General features: G+C 42.0%; 1 protein-coding gene across 1 annotated transcript in view; it reads right to left on the bottom strand.

Moving 5' to 3' along the window:
• The window catches only part of sptbn2 (spectrin, beta, non-erythrocytic 2), a 184,752-nt gene that overhangs the window by 35,610 nt on the left and 133,722 nt on the right, over window positions 1-15,420 (bottom strand). Inside the window, 5 exon segments of the mRNA XM_080749170.1 lie at window positions 1,002-1,148; window positions 1,617-1,707; window positions 4,472-4,674; window positions 9,316-9,534; window positions 12,060-12,377. Coding sequence (XP_080605296.1) covers window positions 1,002-1,148; window positions 1,617-1,707; window positions 4,472-4,674; window positions 9,316-9,534; window positions 12,060-12,377 — 978 coding nt within the window.

Below are 15,420 nucleotides of genomic sequence, written 5' to 3'. Positions count from 1 at the left end.
TAGACAGCTAGTGTACCTTATGTATTTAGACAGCTAGTGTACCTTATGTATTTAGACAGCTAGTGTACCTTATGTATTTAGACAGCTAGTGTACCTTATGTATTTAGACAGCTAGTGTACCTTATGTATTTAGACAGCTAGTGTACCTTATGTATTTAGACAGGTACTGTACCATATGTATTTAGACAGCTACTGTACCTTATGTATTTAGACAGCTAGTGTACCTTATGTATTTAGACAGCTAGTGTACCTTATGTATTTAGACAGGTACTGTACCTTATGTATTTAGACAGCTAGTGTACCTTATGTATTTAGACAGCTAGTGTACCTTATGTATTTAGACAGCTAGTGTACCTTATGTATTTAGACAGCTAGTGTACCTTATGTATTTAGACAGCTACTGTACCTTATGTATTTAGACAGCTAGTGTACCTTATGTATTTAGACAGCTAGTGTACCTTATGTATTTAGACAGCTAGTGTACCTTATGTATTTAGACAGCTAGTGTACCTTATGTATTTAGACAGCTAGTGTACCTTATGTATTTAGACAGCTACTGTACCTTATGTATTTAGACAGCTAGTGTACCTTATGTATTTAGACAGCTAGTGTACCTTATGTATTTAGACAGCTAGTGTACCTTATGTATTTAGACAGCTAGTGTACCTTATGTATTTAGACAGCTAGTGTACCTTATGTATTTAGACAGCTAGTGTACCTTATGTATTTAGACAGCTAGTGTACCTTATGTATTTAGACAGCTAGTGTACCTTATGTATTTAGACAGCTAGTGTACCTTATGTATTTAGACAGCTAGTGTACCTTATGTATTTAGACAGCTACTGTACCTTATGTATTTAGACAGCTAGTGTACCTTATGTATTTAGACAGGTACTGTACCTTATGTATTTAGACAGCTAGTGTACCTTATGTATTTAGACAGGTACTGTACCTTATGTATTTAGACAGGTATACCTTATGAATTTAGACAGATAGTGTACCTTATGTATCTTGTCCAGCCAGTCCTTGTTGGAGGCCAGCTCAGCCATGAAGGCCTGATGTTTCTGCCACTTGCTGTGAAGGTTCCTGGCCTCGTCGTAGGACATGTCCTGAGCTGTCAGCATCTTCTCGTTGATCCACAGGGTCAGCTAGACAACATAACATATAGTGTTAGGGTCAGCTACACAACATAACAGTTAAATAACAGTTAACATCTTCTCATTGATCCACAGGGTCAGCTAGAAAACATAACATATAGTGTTAGGGTCAGCTACACAACATAACAGTACAGATGGGATGTGATCTCCCCCAATCCAAGCCCTGTACGACAAACGCTGTGTCAAAAAAGCCCAGGGAATCATCAAAGATCTACACCATCCCAACCACAGTCTGTTCAAGATGTTGCCACATGGAAAACAACTAGGCCTATGCAGTCTCAAAGCTACTAGCAACAGACTGCAAACAAACAATCAGGCACATGAACAAACTGTCAAAAACAAGAAAAAGGAATCGTTTCGATCTTATAGATCTTCTACTTTTGCTACGTTTGAATTTGAATGGTGAACAGTAACTGATCTGGATGTTTGAGGTGTGGTATATAATGTATGTATGCCTACCTCCTGTCCATCTTGTAGGAAGTGCTGGAGCTCTCGGTTGTCTTTCAGCTTGGCCAGAAGTTCATTTGCAGCCTGTTTGTTCTTCTGATGCCTGGAGGAGAAAAACATCTTATTGAATTCATGGATATTTTTTGTTTTATCACATTCCTAAGCCAATAATTTGAGGAGACTCTTTGTGTTCTCCATAGGGACCTATTTTACTTTCTGGAGCTGTGCGATAATAAATAACATACCAAAATGTTTATGCCAAATGCCTACATATTGTTGCTATGAATATAACTATGGGTTCACACTTGTTATTTTATATTTTTAAGTGAAAGCAACAGTGCAAACAGCACATTACAGGTAAACAGTGCTCTGATTTTTCCATTCCACAGACCAGAAGACAGAGCACTCTGGCCATGTTCAGGTGTTTAGACAAATATCTGGTGTTGTGTTTATAGACGGTTGTTCCCCCTGTCGGGCAGAAACCTTGTATCTCCAAGTTTCAAATGTGTACGTCTTTTGGTAAAGTAAAGCCCTGCTTCATTATACAAGACTGGCACAAAACTTGTGAAAACAGCCGATCTACAAGCACACAACGCCTCGCATTGCGAGGCGTTGTGTGCTTGTAGATCGGCTGTTTTGTGCCCCTCTCAAACAAGCTCTTGCCTGGCTGGGCAACCTGAAAGCAAACTCCACCTGCCCTAAAGTTTTATTTACCTGCCAGGGGCAGGTGGGCAAGCCTTAGTGTCAACGCTTGCTTCTCCTGGATCTATCCAGTAAAACAAACACTGACCTCTCCTGGATGGATCTATCCAAGCCCCCAGACCATGAAAGCGCATCTAGGCGTCTTTGTATTGACGGCACATTCATTCAAGTGCTCGTTCATGACTTGGAGCCCCAGCGCGTCCATGAACACAAACTATGATGCAAAACGCGTCACTTAGGCCCCACTAAGTCACATTTTACAACCGGAAGAAGGCGTGAAATTTGGCTTCAAGCGCTGGGTGAGCAACTCAATGCAAGTGGACGGGCGGGGATATCTGGTGCCCTCTCTATACTTATTATAACTCTATGGGTAAAACCGTAGACATAGAAAGGTAGAGGCCTCCTTCGGCTCTGGGGCAAATGCATCGAGGAACTAAGGGAATCTGCATTGCTTCCGCGTGCGTCACACGTACAGAAGTTGGTAAGCCAATCAGAGGCAGGTCGGGGCTGGTCTTGTAAGAACAGCTGAGCCGCGCAACATCAGGAAATGGATGGAAACATAAGTCACAGAGAAGATGCGTTGTGATTGGCCGGTCGTCACTTTTTACTGGTAGTGATCACTCCGTTTTTGCGGACGTCCGGCCTTCTGTTGTTACACATCGCTCCAATGAACTGCAGAGGAGGATGAGCTATCTAGCTTTTTATATCTGTGATGGAGTCTGCCTTCTCCTGGATCTATCCAGTAAAACAGTGTTTCTCAACCTTTTTTTCTGCATGGGCACTAGGCCTGTGACGATTCACTTTTTCCCGATTTGATTGGATTTCGATTCATAGGGTGACAATTCGATTATATCACGATTATTGCGTTTTCCTGCGATTTGCGATTCGAATCACGATTATTGCGATTTTTTCCCTCAAAATTACATATTTTTTATATTGAAACATTTAAAAAAAAATCTAAACAATATAAAACATTAAAAGTTGAATCATAATCATAAATCAATGCAGCCAAATAAAGTCAGTCAATCTTTCTGACATTTATTTCAGCCAAAGTGCCAGTGGTACAACATTACAACAACATGTTCCTGGTCAAGATGCCAGAAAACACAGAACATAAAAAATAAAAGAAAACAGCTGTGCTGCAGGCCTACAGCACTGTGCTAGCTTTAGCCATAACATGACATCCTCATGACCTAAAACTGTTCCTTTAGGACCTGTACTTACTCTGACTGAAAGTGGTTATTTCATCAAATTCACCTTCAGGTTAATTTTGCCTTTAATATAAAATTCTGAACTTTGAAAATCGATTAATTGAATCGCCAACATTAACATCACGATAATATAGTGAATCGATTTTTTTGCACAGGCCTAATGGGCACACTTTTCATGTCCCAAGAATCCATGGACACACCAACATAATACGGGGGGTGTAAATATCCTCACTGTCGGGAAGAAACCTTGCATCTCCTAGTTTCAAATGTGTACGTTTCTTCACAAAGTAAATCTCTGCTTCATCATACAAGGCTGTCGCACAACAGTAGTGAAAACAGCAGATCTACAAGCACACAACGCCTCGCACCGCAAGGCGTTGTCTGCTTGTAGATCGGCTGTTTTCACAATACTGGCTTTCAAGCAGTTTCAAGGGGCACACTTGACCCTTCTCAGGGGCACACCAAAGGTCCCCAGGCACAGTGGTTGAGGAACACTGCAGTAAAACACTGACCTCTCCTGGATGGATCTCTCTATAAAACACTGACCTCTCCTGGATGGATCTCTCTATAAAACACTGACCTCTCCTGGATGGATCTCTCTATAAAACACTGACCTCTCCTGGATGGATCTCTCTATAAAACACTGACCTCTCCTGGATGGATCTCTCTATAAAACACTGACCTCTCCTGGATGGATCTCTCTATAAAACACTGACCTCTCCTGGATGGATCTCTCTATAAAACACTGACCTCTCCTGGATGGATCTCTCTATAAAACACTGACCTCTCCTGGATGGATCTCTCTATAAAACACTGACCTCTCCTGGATGGATCTCTCTATAAAACACTGACCTCTCCTGGATGGATCTCTCTATAAAACACTGACCTCTCCTGGATGGATCTCTCTATAAAACACTGACCTCTCCTGGATGGATCTCTCTATAAAACACTGACCTCTCCTGGATGGAGTCCTTCTTCTCCTGGATCTTGTCTGCGTTGGCGTTGTTCTCGTTGATGAGGCGTCGCCCGGCCTCCACCACGCCGCTGATCTTCTCCTCGCTGGCCTCCACCGTGGTCAGGAAGTCCTCGTGCTTCTTGATGGCCTCTTCCGCCCCCTGGAGGGTGGAGGGCATCTCCGTGTGGGACAGGACGTACTCCTGTAGCAAGAGAAACATTATACAGTATAAGTTAGATTAACCCATTTAGAACGGGTACACATTTTGTGTATCATTATTTTATGCTTTAACTATTGAAAAATAGCAGATATACAAGCTCACAGCGCGGCACCGAGTGCCGCGCTGCAAGCTTGTAGATCTGCTATTTTTGAAAAATCCTGAAAATTTCAATTTTGACACGATTCTATAAGTGTCTTTTGAATCCTTCTAAGATTTTTTGAAAAACCCATGTTTCTATGTCAGCAATCTGGCCAGCCATCGTCAAAGAAAAGGTCCTTTTCACTTAACTGGAGCTCAGTTAGTCTGTTCTTGAGAGACTGCTATGTCAGTGGTTCTCAAACATTTTCATGTGAAGGACCCCCAAAATTATATTTATTTGGCCACGGACCCCCATCTCAAAATATTTCGTTCCAGGGACCACCCAGAAGCAAAATTTGAGTTACAAACGTTCGCTTTGAAAAATACATATATTCAAAGATTTGCACACATTTTCACGACTTTTTCAAAAATAGCAGATCTACAAGCTCGCAGCGCGGCACTCGGTGCCGCGCTGTGAGCTTGTATATCTGCTATTTTTCACTGGTTAAATCATTCAATAATTCTAGGCCTAAATGGATTAAATATCTCTGTATAGACAGAACCTACTCCAGGTACAGGACAAGAAAAACATTATCGTAACATGTCACTCCTGTCTTCTCTCTCCCTCTCCCATCTCTCTGAGTGGGGAGAGGATTTCTTTTGGGGGGAGGACACAAGATGCTTGCTGGGCTCTATATGTAAAGTGTCTTGAGACGACTTGTTGTGACTCCAGTTATTAACTGAACTGAAGTGACATCAGAGGGGATCAGATCAGGCAGGAACCTTACAGCTGACCTCACAGATGACTGAAGTCACATGCTGGCCGCATGAAGTCTGACATCTGATCTCTAAACAAAGAGATTATGTGAGATGATCTACGAAAGAGATGATCTACAAGCTCACAATGTGTTGCACTGCAGAGACTAAAGTGTCATTCCCACCGGGCACCATAACTATAAAGACAACTATAAAGATATCTATAAAGATAACTATAAAGATAACTATAAAGATAACTATAAAGATATCTATAAAGATAACTATAAAGATAACTATAAAGATAACTATAAAGATATCTATAAAGACAACTATAAAGATATCTATAAAGATAACTATAAAGATAACTATAAAGATATCTATAAAGATATCTATAAAGATAACTATAAAGATAACTATAAAGATAACTATAAAGATATTGTTTGCCATTGTAATGACTTTATGGTTGGCTGGTCTCAAATCTCCACCACACATAAACAAGAATGGAGGCGAAATCACTTTTCTGGACGTTTTCTATGCCTGGATCTAGTTTCTCCATTTCTATGCCCTAAACTACTGGTGCGAGCGAGGGACATTTGTGAGCCTCGCTCATTGCAAATGGCTGCCCCCCTGCGGTCAGTTTGGCTTGATGACACATACGATACGCCTGTATTTTACAAAAGTTTGCGTTCGGAAATAATGGATGGATATTTTTCTATAAATTTGCAAAGGTAAGCTACTTTTAAGCTACTTTGATGGCAGTTTAAGACATCCTATGTGGCAGTAAGAGAGTTAAGAGTATAAGTTGAGCAGTAATCAAGACTATATTGTTACCACAGCAACCAATGCTGATATGTCCATGGTGTCTGAATACACACATCAAATGTGATGGAGAGTCAGTCCTAAAGATCGGGTTTGAGAAACCAATGGATGTTCCTTGCAGTATGTACTGTATGAACCAAGCCTATAGCCAACGGCAGCAGGCCGTTTCAGGTTAGTTATCACGTCAGCTCAAGAGCGAGGAGGTTTAAAATGTGTCTGGCAGTTGAAGAGGTCTTTACTTCTTGCAGGGAGGAATAAAGATGGTTGTGTTCCAAACTAGGGCATTAACGAAAAAGTCGACTTCAAAGTCGACTTCATTACACAAGTCGACTGCCACCAGAGAAAGTCGAACGTCAAAGTTGGAAAAAAATAATATTTTCTATTGTGAAAATAGCAGATCTACATGCTCACAATGCCTCCCATTGCGAGGCGTTGTGAGCATGTAGATCGGCTATTTTCACAATGTCTGCCTCTATATATTTGACAATTTGGACAGTGTTTAATTTGGCATTTTAGAGGAATTAAAAAGTCCTTAAATTGTCACTTTAGAAATGTAAAGATACCCTCTATACACTTAAACTTTATGTTGGTTTGTTTACAGTCGAGTGAGAAAACAATGTTGCACATTAAGTTAATCATCTGGGGACCCCCCAAAATAATTGGGGGGTCGTGTGTGATGTGATGACGTCATCTAACGATAAAGTCGACTTCAACTCAACTTATTACTGAGTGGAGTCGACTCAGTAAAACTCACAAGTCGTTAATGCCCTGTTCCGAACCCATTCAGCCAGAGAACAGCCAGAACCCTGCAAGCATCAGGTTTATGAGACCCATTCTGACAACTGGTGATAAACACCTCTCATTTCATCACAGTATATCTGTGTGGTGTCACCTTGGTGCTGCGAAGTAACTAAGTACAGTTACTTACTAAGTCCTGTACTTAAGTAAAGTTTCAGGTATTTTTACTTTACTGGAGTATTTTAAGTTTTCAGTACCTTTAAACGTCTACTGCATCTCAGAGGCTAATATATTACTTTTACTCCACCACATTTATTTGAAAACTTTAGTTACTAGTTACTTTGTAGATTTTGATTATTATTACAAAACATACATTAACCAATTCAGCCCTATATACATTTCAGACATTTGAAAATAGCCAATCTGCAAGCTCACAATGCGTCTCAGAGCTTGTAGATCTGCTATTTTCAAAAGATTTATTTACACATTTTACACATTTTGAAAACTTGTGAAAAGGGACATTCTGCACAATGAGTCCTTTCCACTTTCGGTAGTCCTACTCTAAGTACAGTTTCATGCCAATACTTTTGTACTTTTGCTCAAGTAAATTTACCTATATTTCTACGTTGCAGTAGGGCATACACCAAATATTCGAATATCAAAGTCACTATTCGACGTTGCTCACCGAAGTCGAATATTCGCCTTTTTTTTCTCTCTCTTTAAAAAATATATAGTTTATAAAGCTTGGCTAGATAGGAAGTCATACATATTTTAACTGGGTACCCCCACCCTGACAATCCACTTGGAATTGTAGGCATTACATTTAATGTGACTCGGTTCCGCAGATAAATATTGTGAAAATAGCCGATCTACATGCTCACAACGCCTCACAACGCGAGGCGTTGTGAGCATGTAGATCTGCTATTTTCACAATGTTCGCCTCTTGCTTACTTAATATTTGACAGTTTGGCCAGTCCTGTTGAATATTTGACTATTCGAATACTTTGAGGTTGAATAATTTGAATACAAAAAATCACTATTCGTGAATGCCCTACGTTGCAGTGTTGATATTTATAAGTAAAGAATTGGAGTATTTCTTCCACTAAGGAGAGCCAGCAGCTCTCTGCACACACACAGGCCAACAAACCAGCTCCATCACTGCAGTCAATGACACATTATGTAGCCTGAAGTTTATATGCTGCGTCATTGAGGCTGTGTGTCCAGCCTGTCCCCAAGGACTTCTCCTCCCCCTCCACTGGAAACTCTTCCAAATGAGTTGGAAATAAAGCCAGAGAACAGAATAGACGTTCCTATCAGAGCCTCCACACACTGCTGGCATTTCCAGCATAGAATAAATATGCAGCGCTCTGATGGAAAACTATTCAAAACATAAAACAATTGTAACGCCTTGGTGCACACGGCCCCTTGGCTTAGACTTTTGAAGTGTAATTTATCATCATGACTTGTTTTTGTTCATCTATCATAAGCACCTTTGTCAATCTTTGAATTATTAGTTTTCACTTTTTCTGTTCTTTTACTAGTGGCACTCGGGTGGCGCACAACAGCAGTGACAGCACAGAAATGTGTGTGGGGAGGAATTAATCGGCAAAAAGACTAAATTGGGGAGAAAATGGGGGCAAAAATAAATCAGGATATACTGTATAGCAATATACAGATGTGCCATTTCAAAGCTTCTCTCGTCCTGCCATTGGCAAGGCAATTTGCAGAACACTGAGCTTGTAGATCAGCTATTTTTCAATGAGAATGGAGTGGTTTCTTGCCATTTGCAGGTTTCTGCAAAAATACACTCCATTCTCCATAAGAATTTGAAAGGCAAAACAGGGAAAGAATGCATCTGAAGAGGGGAAATCTGGCTCTTTGGACAACACAACATTTAGACAACGGAGCGTCGGCAGGATAGCGACTCACCTTAACCCCGGAGGTTAGGGTTAGGGTTTGGGTTAGGTTTGGTTGTCGAAAAGATGACATGTAGAAACAGCGACTCGCTCCCTCTAAAGACTTGATACGCCACATCTACATTCAGCACAGCGTCTGTGATTCTTCTCACCTGGCTGTTGAGAAAGGCCTCATTAAACCCTCTATTCTCACCTGGCTGTTGAGAAAGGCCTCATTAAACCCTCTATTCTCACCTGGCTGTTGAGAAAGGCCTCATTAAACCCTCTATTCTCACCTGGCTGTTGAGGAAGGCCTCATTAAACCCTCTATTCTCACCTGGCTGTTGAGGAAGGCCTCGGCCTGCTTGGCGTCTCTCAGGAAGGTCTGGTAGTCGAAGGCCTGGGCCAGCAGGCTGTGGCGGTTCTCCCACATGCGTCTCAGCTCCTGCCAGCCGGTGTCCAGAGCCTGCAGTCTCTGGGCCAGGAACATGTACTGGGAGTCTGTCTGGCCCTGGGTCACCTCGTCTCCCACCGCACGCATCTTCTCATAGTCCTCCTGGAACCAAGAGAGAGACAGTTATAATGATATCATCTTCTCATAGTCCTCCTAGAACCAGAGAGAGAGACAGTTATAATGATATCATCTTCTCATAGTCCTCCTGGAACCAGAGAGAGACAGTTATAATGATATCATCTTCTCATAGTCCTCCTGGAACCAGAGAGAGAGACAGTTATAATGATATCATCTTCTCATAGTCCTCCTGGAACCAGAGAGAGACAGTTATAGTGATATCATCTTCTCATAGTCCTCCTGGAACCAGAGAGAGACAGTTATAGTGATATCATCTTCTCATAGTCCTCCTGGAACCAGAGAGAGACAGTTATAGTGATATCATCTTCTCATAGTCCTCCTGGAACCAGAGAGAGACAGTTCTGATATATAACCTAAGCTTCCCTATAAACCTAACCCTAACCCAGGAACATGTACTGGGAGTCTGTCTGGCCCTGGGTCACCTCGTCGCCCACTGCTCGCATCTTCTCATAATCCTCCTGAGAGCAGGGAAACATACTGTAGGTTATAGTATCTGCTAAATATAACCTCATCTTCTCATAGTCCTCCTGATAGAGGTGGAAACATAGGTTATAGTCTGATAAATAACCTAAACTTCTCAGCACTCCAGGGAGGCAGGGAAACATCAGAGAGACAGAGTTACAGTATAGTTTCTCACAGTCCTCCTCAGGCAGGGAACCACTAGAGAGACAGGTGTCATCTCAGACTAAAGTGCAAAAGAAGCCTGGTTGATAGAACTGGTCTAAAGGCTTTTCAACTGTATTACAAAAGAGCATTTTCTATTGAACCTGACTCATTATTATGATGTTTTTAACATGGCTAACTTGTAGTAGTTGTTTATGTATTCATTGTTTTCATGATGTTTTTAACATGGCTACCTTGTAGTAGTTGTTTATCTATTCATAGTTTTCATGATGTTTTTAACATGGCTAACTTGTAGTTATTTATCTACAGTATTCATTGTGGGCTCGGTGAGACCAGTATGTTCTGCCAAATCTTTATATACTAAAGTTATTCTCCTCACTCAAACTGTCTGACAGTACAAAGGCGAGCCCACATTGTTTCATAGGAACAGTATTTATTTATCTAGTTATTATTATGATGTTTTACCTTGTAGTTGTCCACCTCATTCTTTTTTTTTTTCTTTTTTTTTATATCATTTTTATCCCACGGTTTTTGCAACCCATTTTCTCACCCAGTGCCAACTACCTAACCTGTAGTCCTGGTTTCCGCTCTCCCCCTGCCGCGCCAGGGGAATTGGGGAGCACCTGGCTGGCTAGGGGGAGGTCACCCTGGCCACAATATAACTTCCGGTTGGTTCTAGCGGAAGTGGCAGAAGTGCTGCGTTTAACGGACGTTATGTCATGCATTGCAGTCTTCCGTTGAAATTCTCACGGCGGAAGTTGAACGGTCTCTGCCTCATATCTTGACCAGGCTTTTATCTTCGCAGATGAGTAAAGCCTGGCTACGCGAGGCTAGGGGGAGGTAGTATAGAAACCAGGACTACTGTTTTTGTGAGGGCATCTACCCTAGGAGACAGAGGGAGAACACGCCCCCAGCACCCACAGCGTCCCCCGGCGGGATTCTGTAATAGAAAATATTAATGTTCCACAAGGATGAAGGATTTGAAGAATTGACAACGGTTTATTCATCAAAGAGGCAAAAAGTTGAACAGAGTATCAGCATTCACAAAAGACAGAGCTCTGACCTCCATGGCCAGAGCTTGGGCCCCGTGGGGCAGAAACCTCCTGAAGTGTCATATGGGACACCTCTTATACACCAAGGTGTTCTCCCTAGATGGAGATAGAATCTAAACATCTATACTAAGTACCTTACAGTATATAATAAGGCTGACTGGTTAAGTTGCAATGACCATGTATAGCATCACTTAGTATAGGTTTTATGCTGACACAGAGGAGAAGTAGAAGTCAAAGTCCATGGATGTCAGCTGTTGGATTGACAGCTGCAGGCACATCCAAATTAGTACTTTGGCACTATTTGTTACTATATAAATATTTCTACCACAATTCGAACCCAGGACCTTCTAGCTGTGAGGCGAAGCGCTAACCACTGCGCCACCGTGCCCCAGTCCACCTCATTCTTGATGCTCTGGTGCTGGGCCAGCAGACTCTCAGACTGTTTATCCATCATTAACATGATGTTTTTAGCATGGCTACCTTATAGTTATCTATCTATTCATTATTATCATGATGTTTTTACATTGTAGTTGTCCACTTCGTTCTTGATGTTCTCGTGCTGAGCCAGCAGACTCTCAGACTGTTTATCCATCAATAACATGATGTTTTAACATGGTTATCTTATAGCTATCTATCTATTCATACCTTGTAGTTGTTATCAATAACATGATGTTTTAACATGGTTATCTATTTATTCATACCTTATAGTTGTCCACTTCGTTCTTGATGCTCTCGTGCTGGGCCAGCAGAGACTCAAGAATGTTTATCCATCAATAACATAATGTTTTAACATGGTTATCTATTTATTCATACCTTATAGTTGTCTACTTCATTCTTGATGCTCTCGTGCTGGGCCAGCAGACTCTCAGACTCGGGCAGTGAGGTGGGGATGTCCTCGGAGGCCACGGCGGTCTGCGTGCGGGACAACCAGGACTGGAAGTCGTCCAGGTCCCGCAGGAAGCCCTGCAGCTTGGAGGCCTCGCCCAGACACTCCTCCCTCCTCCGCATGGTGGCCACCAGCTCCTCCCACACCTCCATCACCTCCTGGAGCCGGCCCTGGATCTCCTGGGCCTGATCAGGGTGTTCTGAGGCCAGCTTACTGGACTCACCGCGAAGGTCATCCAGTTTACCCTGCAGGGTTAGAACCATAAGGAGTAACATTAGTACCCTGATCAGGGTGCTCTGATGCCAGCTTAGAGGACTCACTGCGAAGGTCGTCCAATTTATCCTGCGGGGGTTAGAACCATGATGAGTAACATTACAACAGTACCTCAAACTCAAATCATTACTTGCCTTTGAAACGACTATATTAAAGGAGTAGTTCACTGCCAAAATTCCTTTTTTTCTATTCATTAGTCACGCCATGGAGACTTGAGGTCAATAATATTTTTTTGTATTATGTCACATTCCTAACACAAAAATAAATATAAGGCCCTGGATGGGGACCCCATGCATTGGGGTGAGAATCAATTTGGGGTAAATTTACTATAATCATTTATTTTGTCTTAGGAATGCGACAAATACAAAAGATATTATTGAGTCTCCAAAAAAGTCATTTTGGGGGTCAACTACTCCTTTTATGGCAGTATTTCCTACAGCTTTAGGTCAAAAGAGCCAAACTAACACTTTAAACCCTTCTGTATATAGTTTGTTGACTGGGATCCCCCAGGGTTCTATCCTTGGCCCCCTCCTTTGTTCCCCTCTACACCAAATCTCTTCACCCCAAAATATCCGATCAATGGAGGTCAGGAACTACTACAGGAAACGCTTGTCTGTTTGTCTCTGAATGTGGTGGAGGTCAGTGAACTAAATGCATCTCTGTATGAGTCATTGGATCAGGTGTACCTGAATAGCCTCCAGGTCTCTCTCCATGCCAGTCAGCTTGTATGGGTCAGTATGTATGGGTCAGTATGTATGGGTCAGTATGTATGGTCAGTATGTATTGGGTCAGTATGTATGGGTCAGTATGTATGGGTCAGTATGTATGGTCAGTATGTATGGGTCAGTATGTATGGTCAGTATGTATTGGGTCAGTATGTATGGTCAGTATGTATGGGTCAGTATGTATGGGTCAGTATGTATGGGTCAGTATGTATGGTCAGTATGTATGGGTCAGTATGTATGGGTCAGTATGTATGGGTCAGTATGTATGGTCAGTATGTATGGTCAGTATGTATGGTCAGTATGTATTGGGTCAGTATGTATGGGTCAGTATGTATGGGTCAGTATGTATGGGTCAGTATGTATGGGTCAGTATGTATGGTCAGTATGTATTGGGTCAGTATGTATGGTCAGTATGTATGGGTCAGTATGTATGGTCAGTATGTATTGGGTCAGTATGTATGGTCAGTATGTATTGGGTCATTAAGTTATTGGGTCATTAGGTCAGGTTGGGTTACCTGTATAGCCTCCAGGTCTCTCTCCATGCCAGTCAGCTTGTATGGGTCAGTATGTATGGTCAGTATGTATGGTCAGTATGTATTGGGTCAGTATGTATGGTCAGTATGTATGGGTCAGTATGTATGGTCAGTATGTATTGGGTCAGTATGTATGGTCAGTATGTATTGGGTCCAGAGATTGCGTTAGACCGGGAATTGCCGGATTTGACCGATTTTTTATGGCCAAGACCGAAAAATAAAATTCCTCCCGGACATCCTGACCGATTGAAAAACCAATGGTCATTTATCATTATCGCCGTCTGCTCCTCATGCGCAGGCTGCCTCTCTCTCTCTCTCTCTCTCTCTCTCTCTCTCTCTCTCTCTCTCGCTCTTTCTCTCTCTCTCTCTCTCTCTCTCGCTCGCTCGCCCGCGCGCTCCCCCGTTCTCTCTCTCTCTCTTTCTCTCTCTCGCTCGCTCATTTCAGTGTCAGTTTGCGATGCACGCACAGCATGTAAAGCCATGGGAATTAAGGAATGCACGCACGGTCAGCAATCAACCCATAAACAAACATACACTTGATTGAAGTTATGAGGAGAGGAGATGGAGTGGAGACAGTAGGAAGAACAAAGCCTTTTCAACTCTCCCAAAGTTGCATAACATGGACGCACTGTGACTGTCACCACTCGACAGTGAGTATTGGATTAATTGCTGGCCAGATGAATATCAACCTTTTCATTATTCTGAAGTCAAGACATGGTATTGTATTGTTGGCATGAAACATGATGCAACAGAAAGACGTTGTTGTGAAAGCAGTGTGCGTGTGCCACATGCAGACAGCCTGCGCGAACAGCGCGATTAGTCCAATATAATTAATTCCCTTATGCAAGATTGAAGCGTTTTTTTCTTTTTAGCCTATACTTTTTCATTCAATTCGTTTTCAGTCCCAACTATGCAGTAGGCCTAATACTTTAACTGTTGCTATTGGCTGTTTGTGCACCTGCTTGTAATGTATGCATTAAAATGATTATGTCCGGTATATTCTTCAGATGTCCGGTAAATTTTAATCATGCCGGTCACGGTGACCGGCAGTTAAAAATCCTAGCGCAATCACTGATTGGGTCATTAAGTTATTGGGTCATTAGGTCAGGTTGGGTTACCTGTATAGCCTCCAGGTCTTTCTCCATGCCAGTCAGCTTGTATGGGTCAGTATGTATGGTCAGTATGTATGGTCAGTATGTATTGGGTCAGTATGTATGGTCAGTATGTATGGGTCAGTATGTATGGTCAGTATGTATTGGGTCAGTATGTATGGTCAGTATGTATGGTCAGTATGTATTGGGTCAGTATGTATGGTCAGTATGTATTGGGTCATTAAGTTATTGGGTCATTAGGTCAGGTTGGGTTACCTGTATAGCCTCCAGGTCTCTCTCCATGCCAGTCAGCTTGTATGGGTCAGTATGTATGGTCAGTATGTATGGTCAGTATGTATTGGGTCAGTATGTATGGTCAGTATGTATGGGTCAGTATGTATGGTCAGTATGTATTGGGTCAGTATGTATGGTCAGTATGTATTGGGTCATTAAGTTATTGGGTCATTAGGTCAGGTTGGGTTACCTGTATAGCCTCCAGGTCTCTCTCCATGCCAGTCAGCTTGTATGGGTCAGTATGTATGGTCAGTATGTATGGTCAGTATGTATTGGGTCAGTATGTATGGTCAGTATGTATGGGTCAGTATGTATGGTCAGTATGTATTGGGTCAGTATGTATGGTCAGTATGTATGGTCAGTATGTATTGG

The sequence above is a fragment of the Nannobrachium achirus genome (assembly GCF_963921795.1).
Source record: "Nannobrachium achirus genome assembly, chromosome: 19".
In the NCBI taxonomy this organism is placed as follows: domain Eukaryota; kingdom Metazoa; phylum Chordata; class Actinopteri; order Myctophiformes; family Myctophidae; genus Nannobrachium; species Nannobrachium achirus.
The sequence above is the reverse complement of the archived record's forward strand: the minus strand, read 5'-3'. Positions and strand labels throughout refer to the sequence as shown.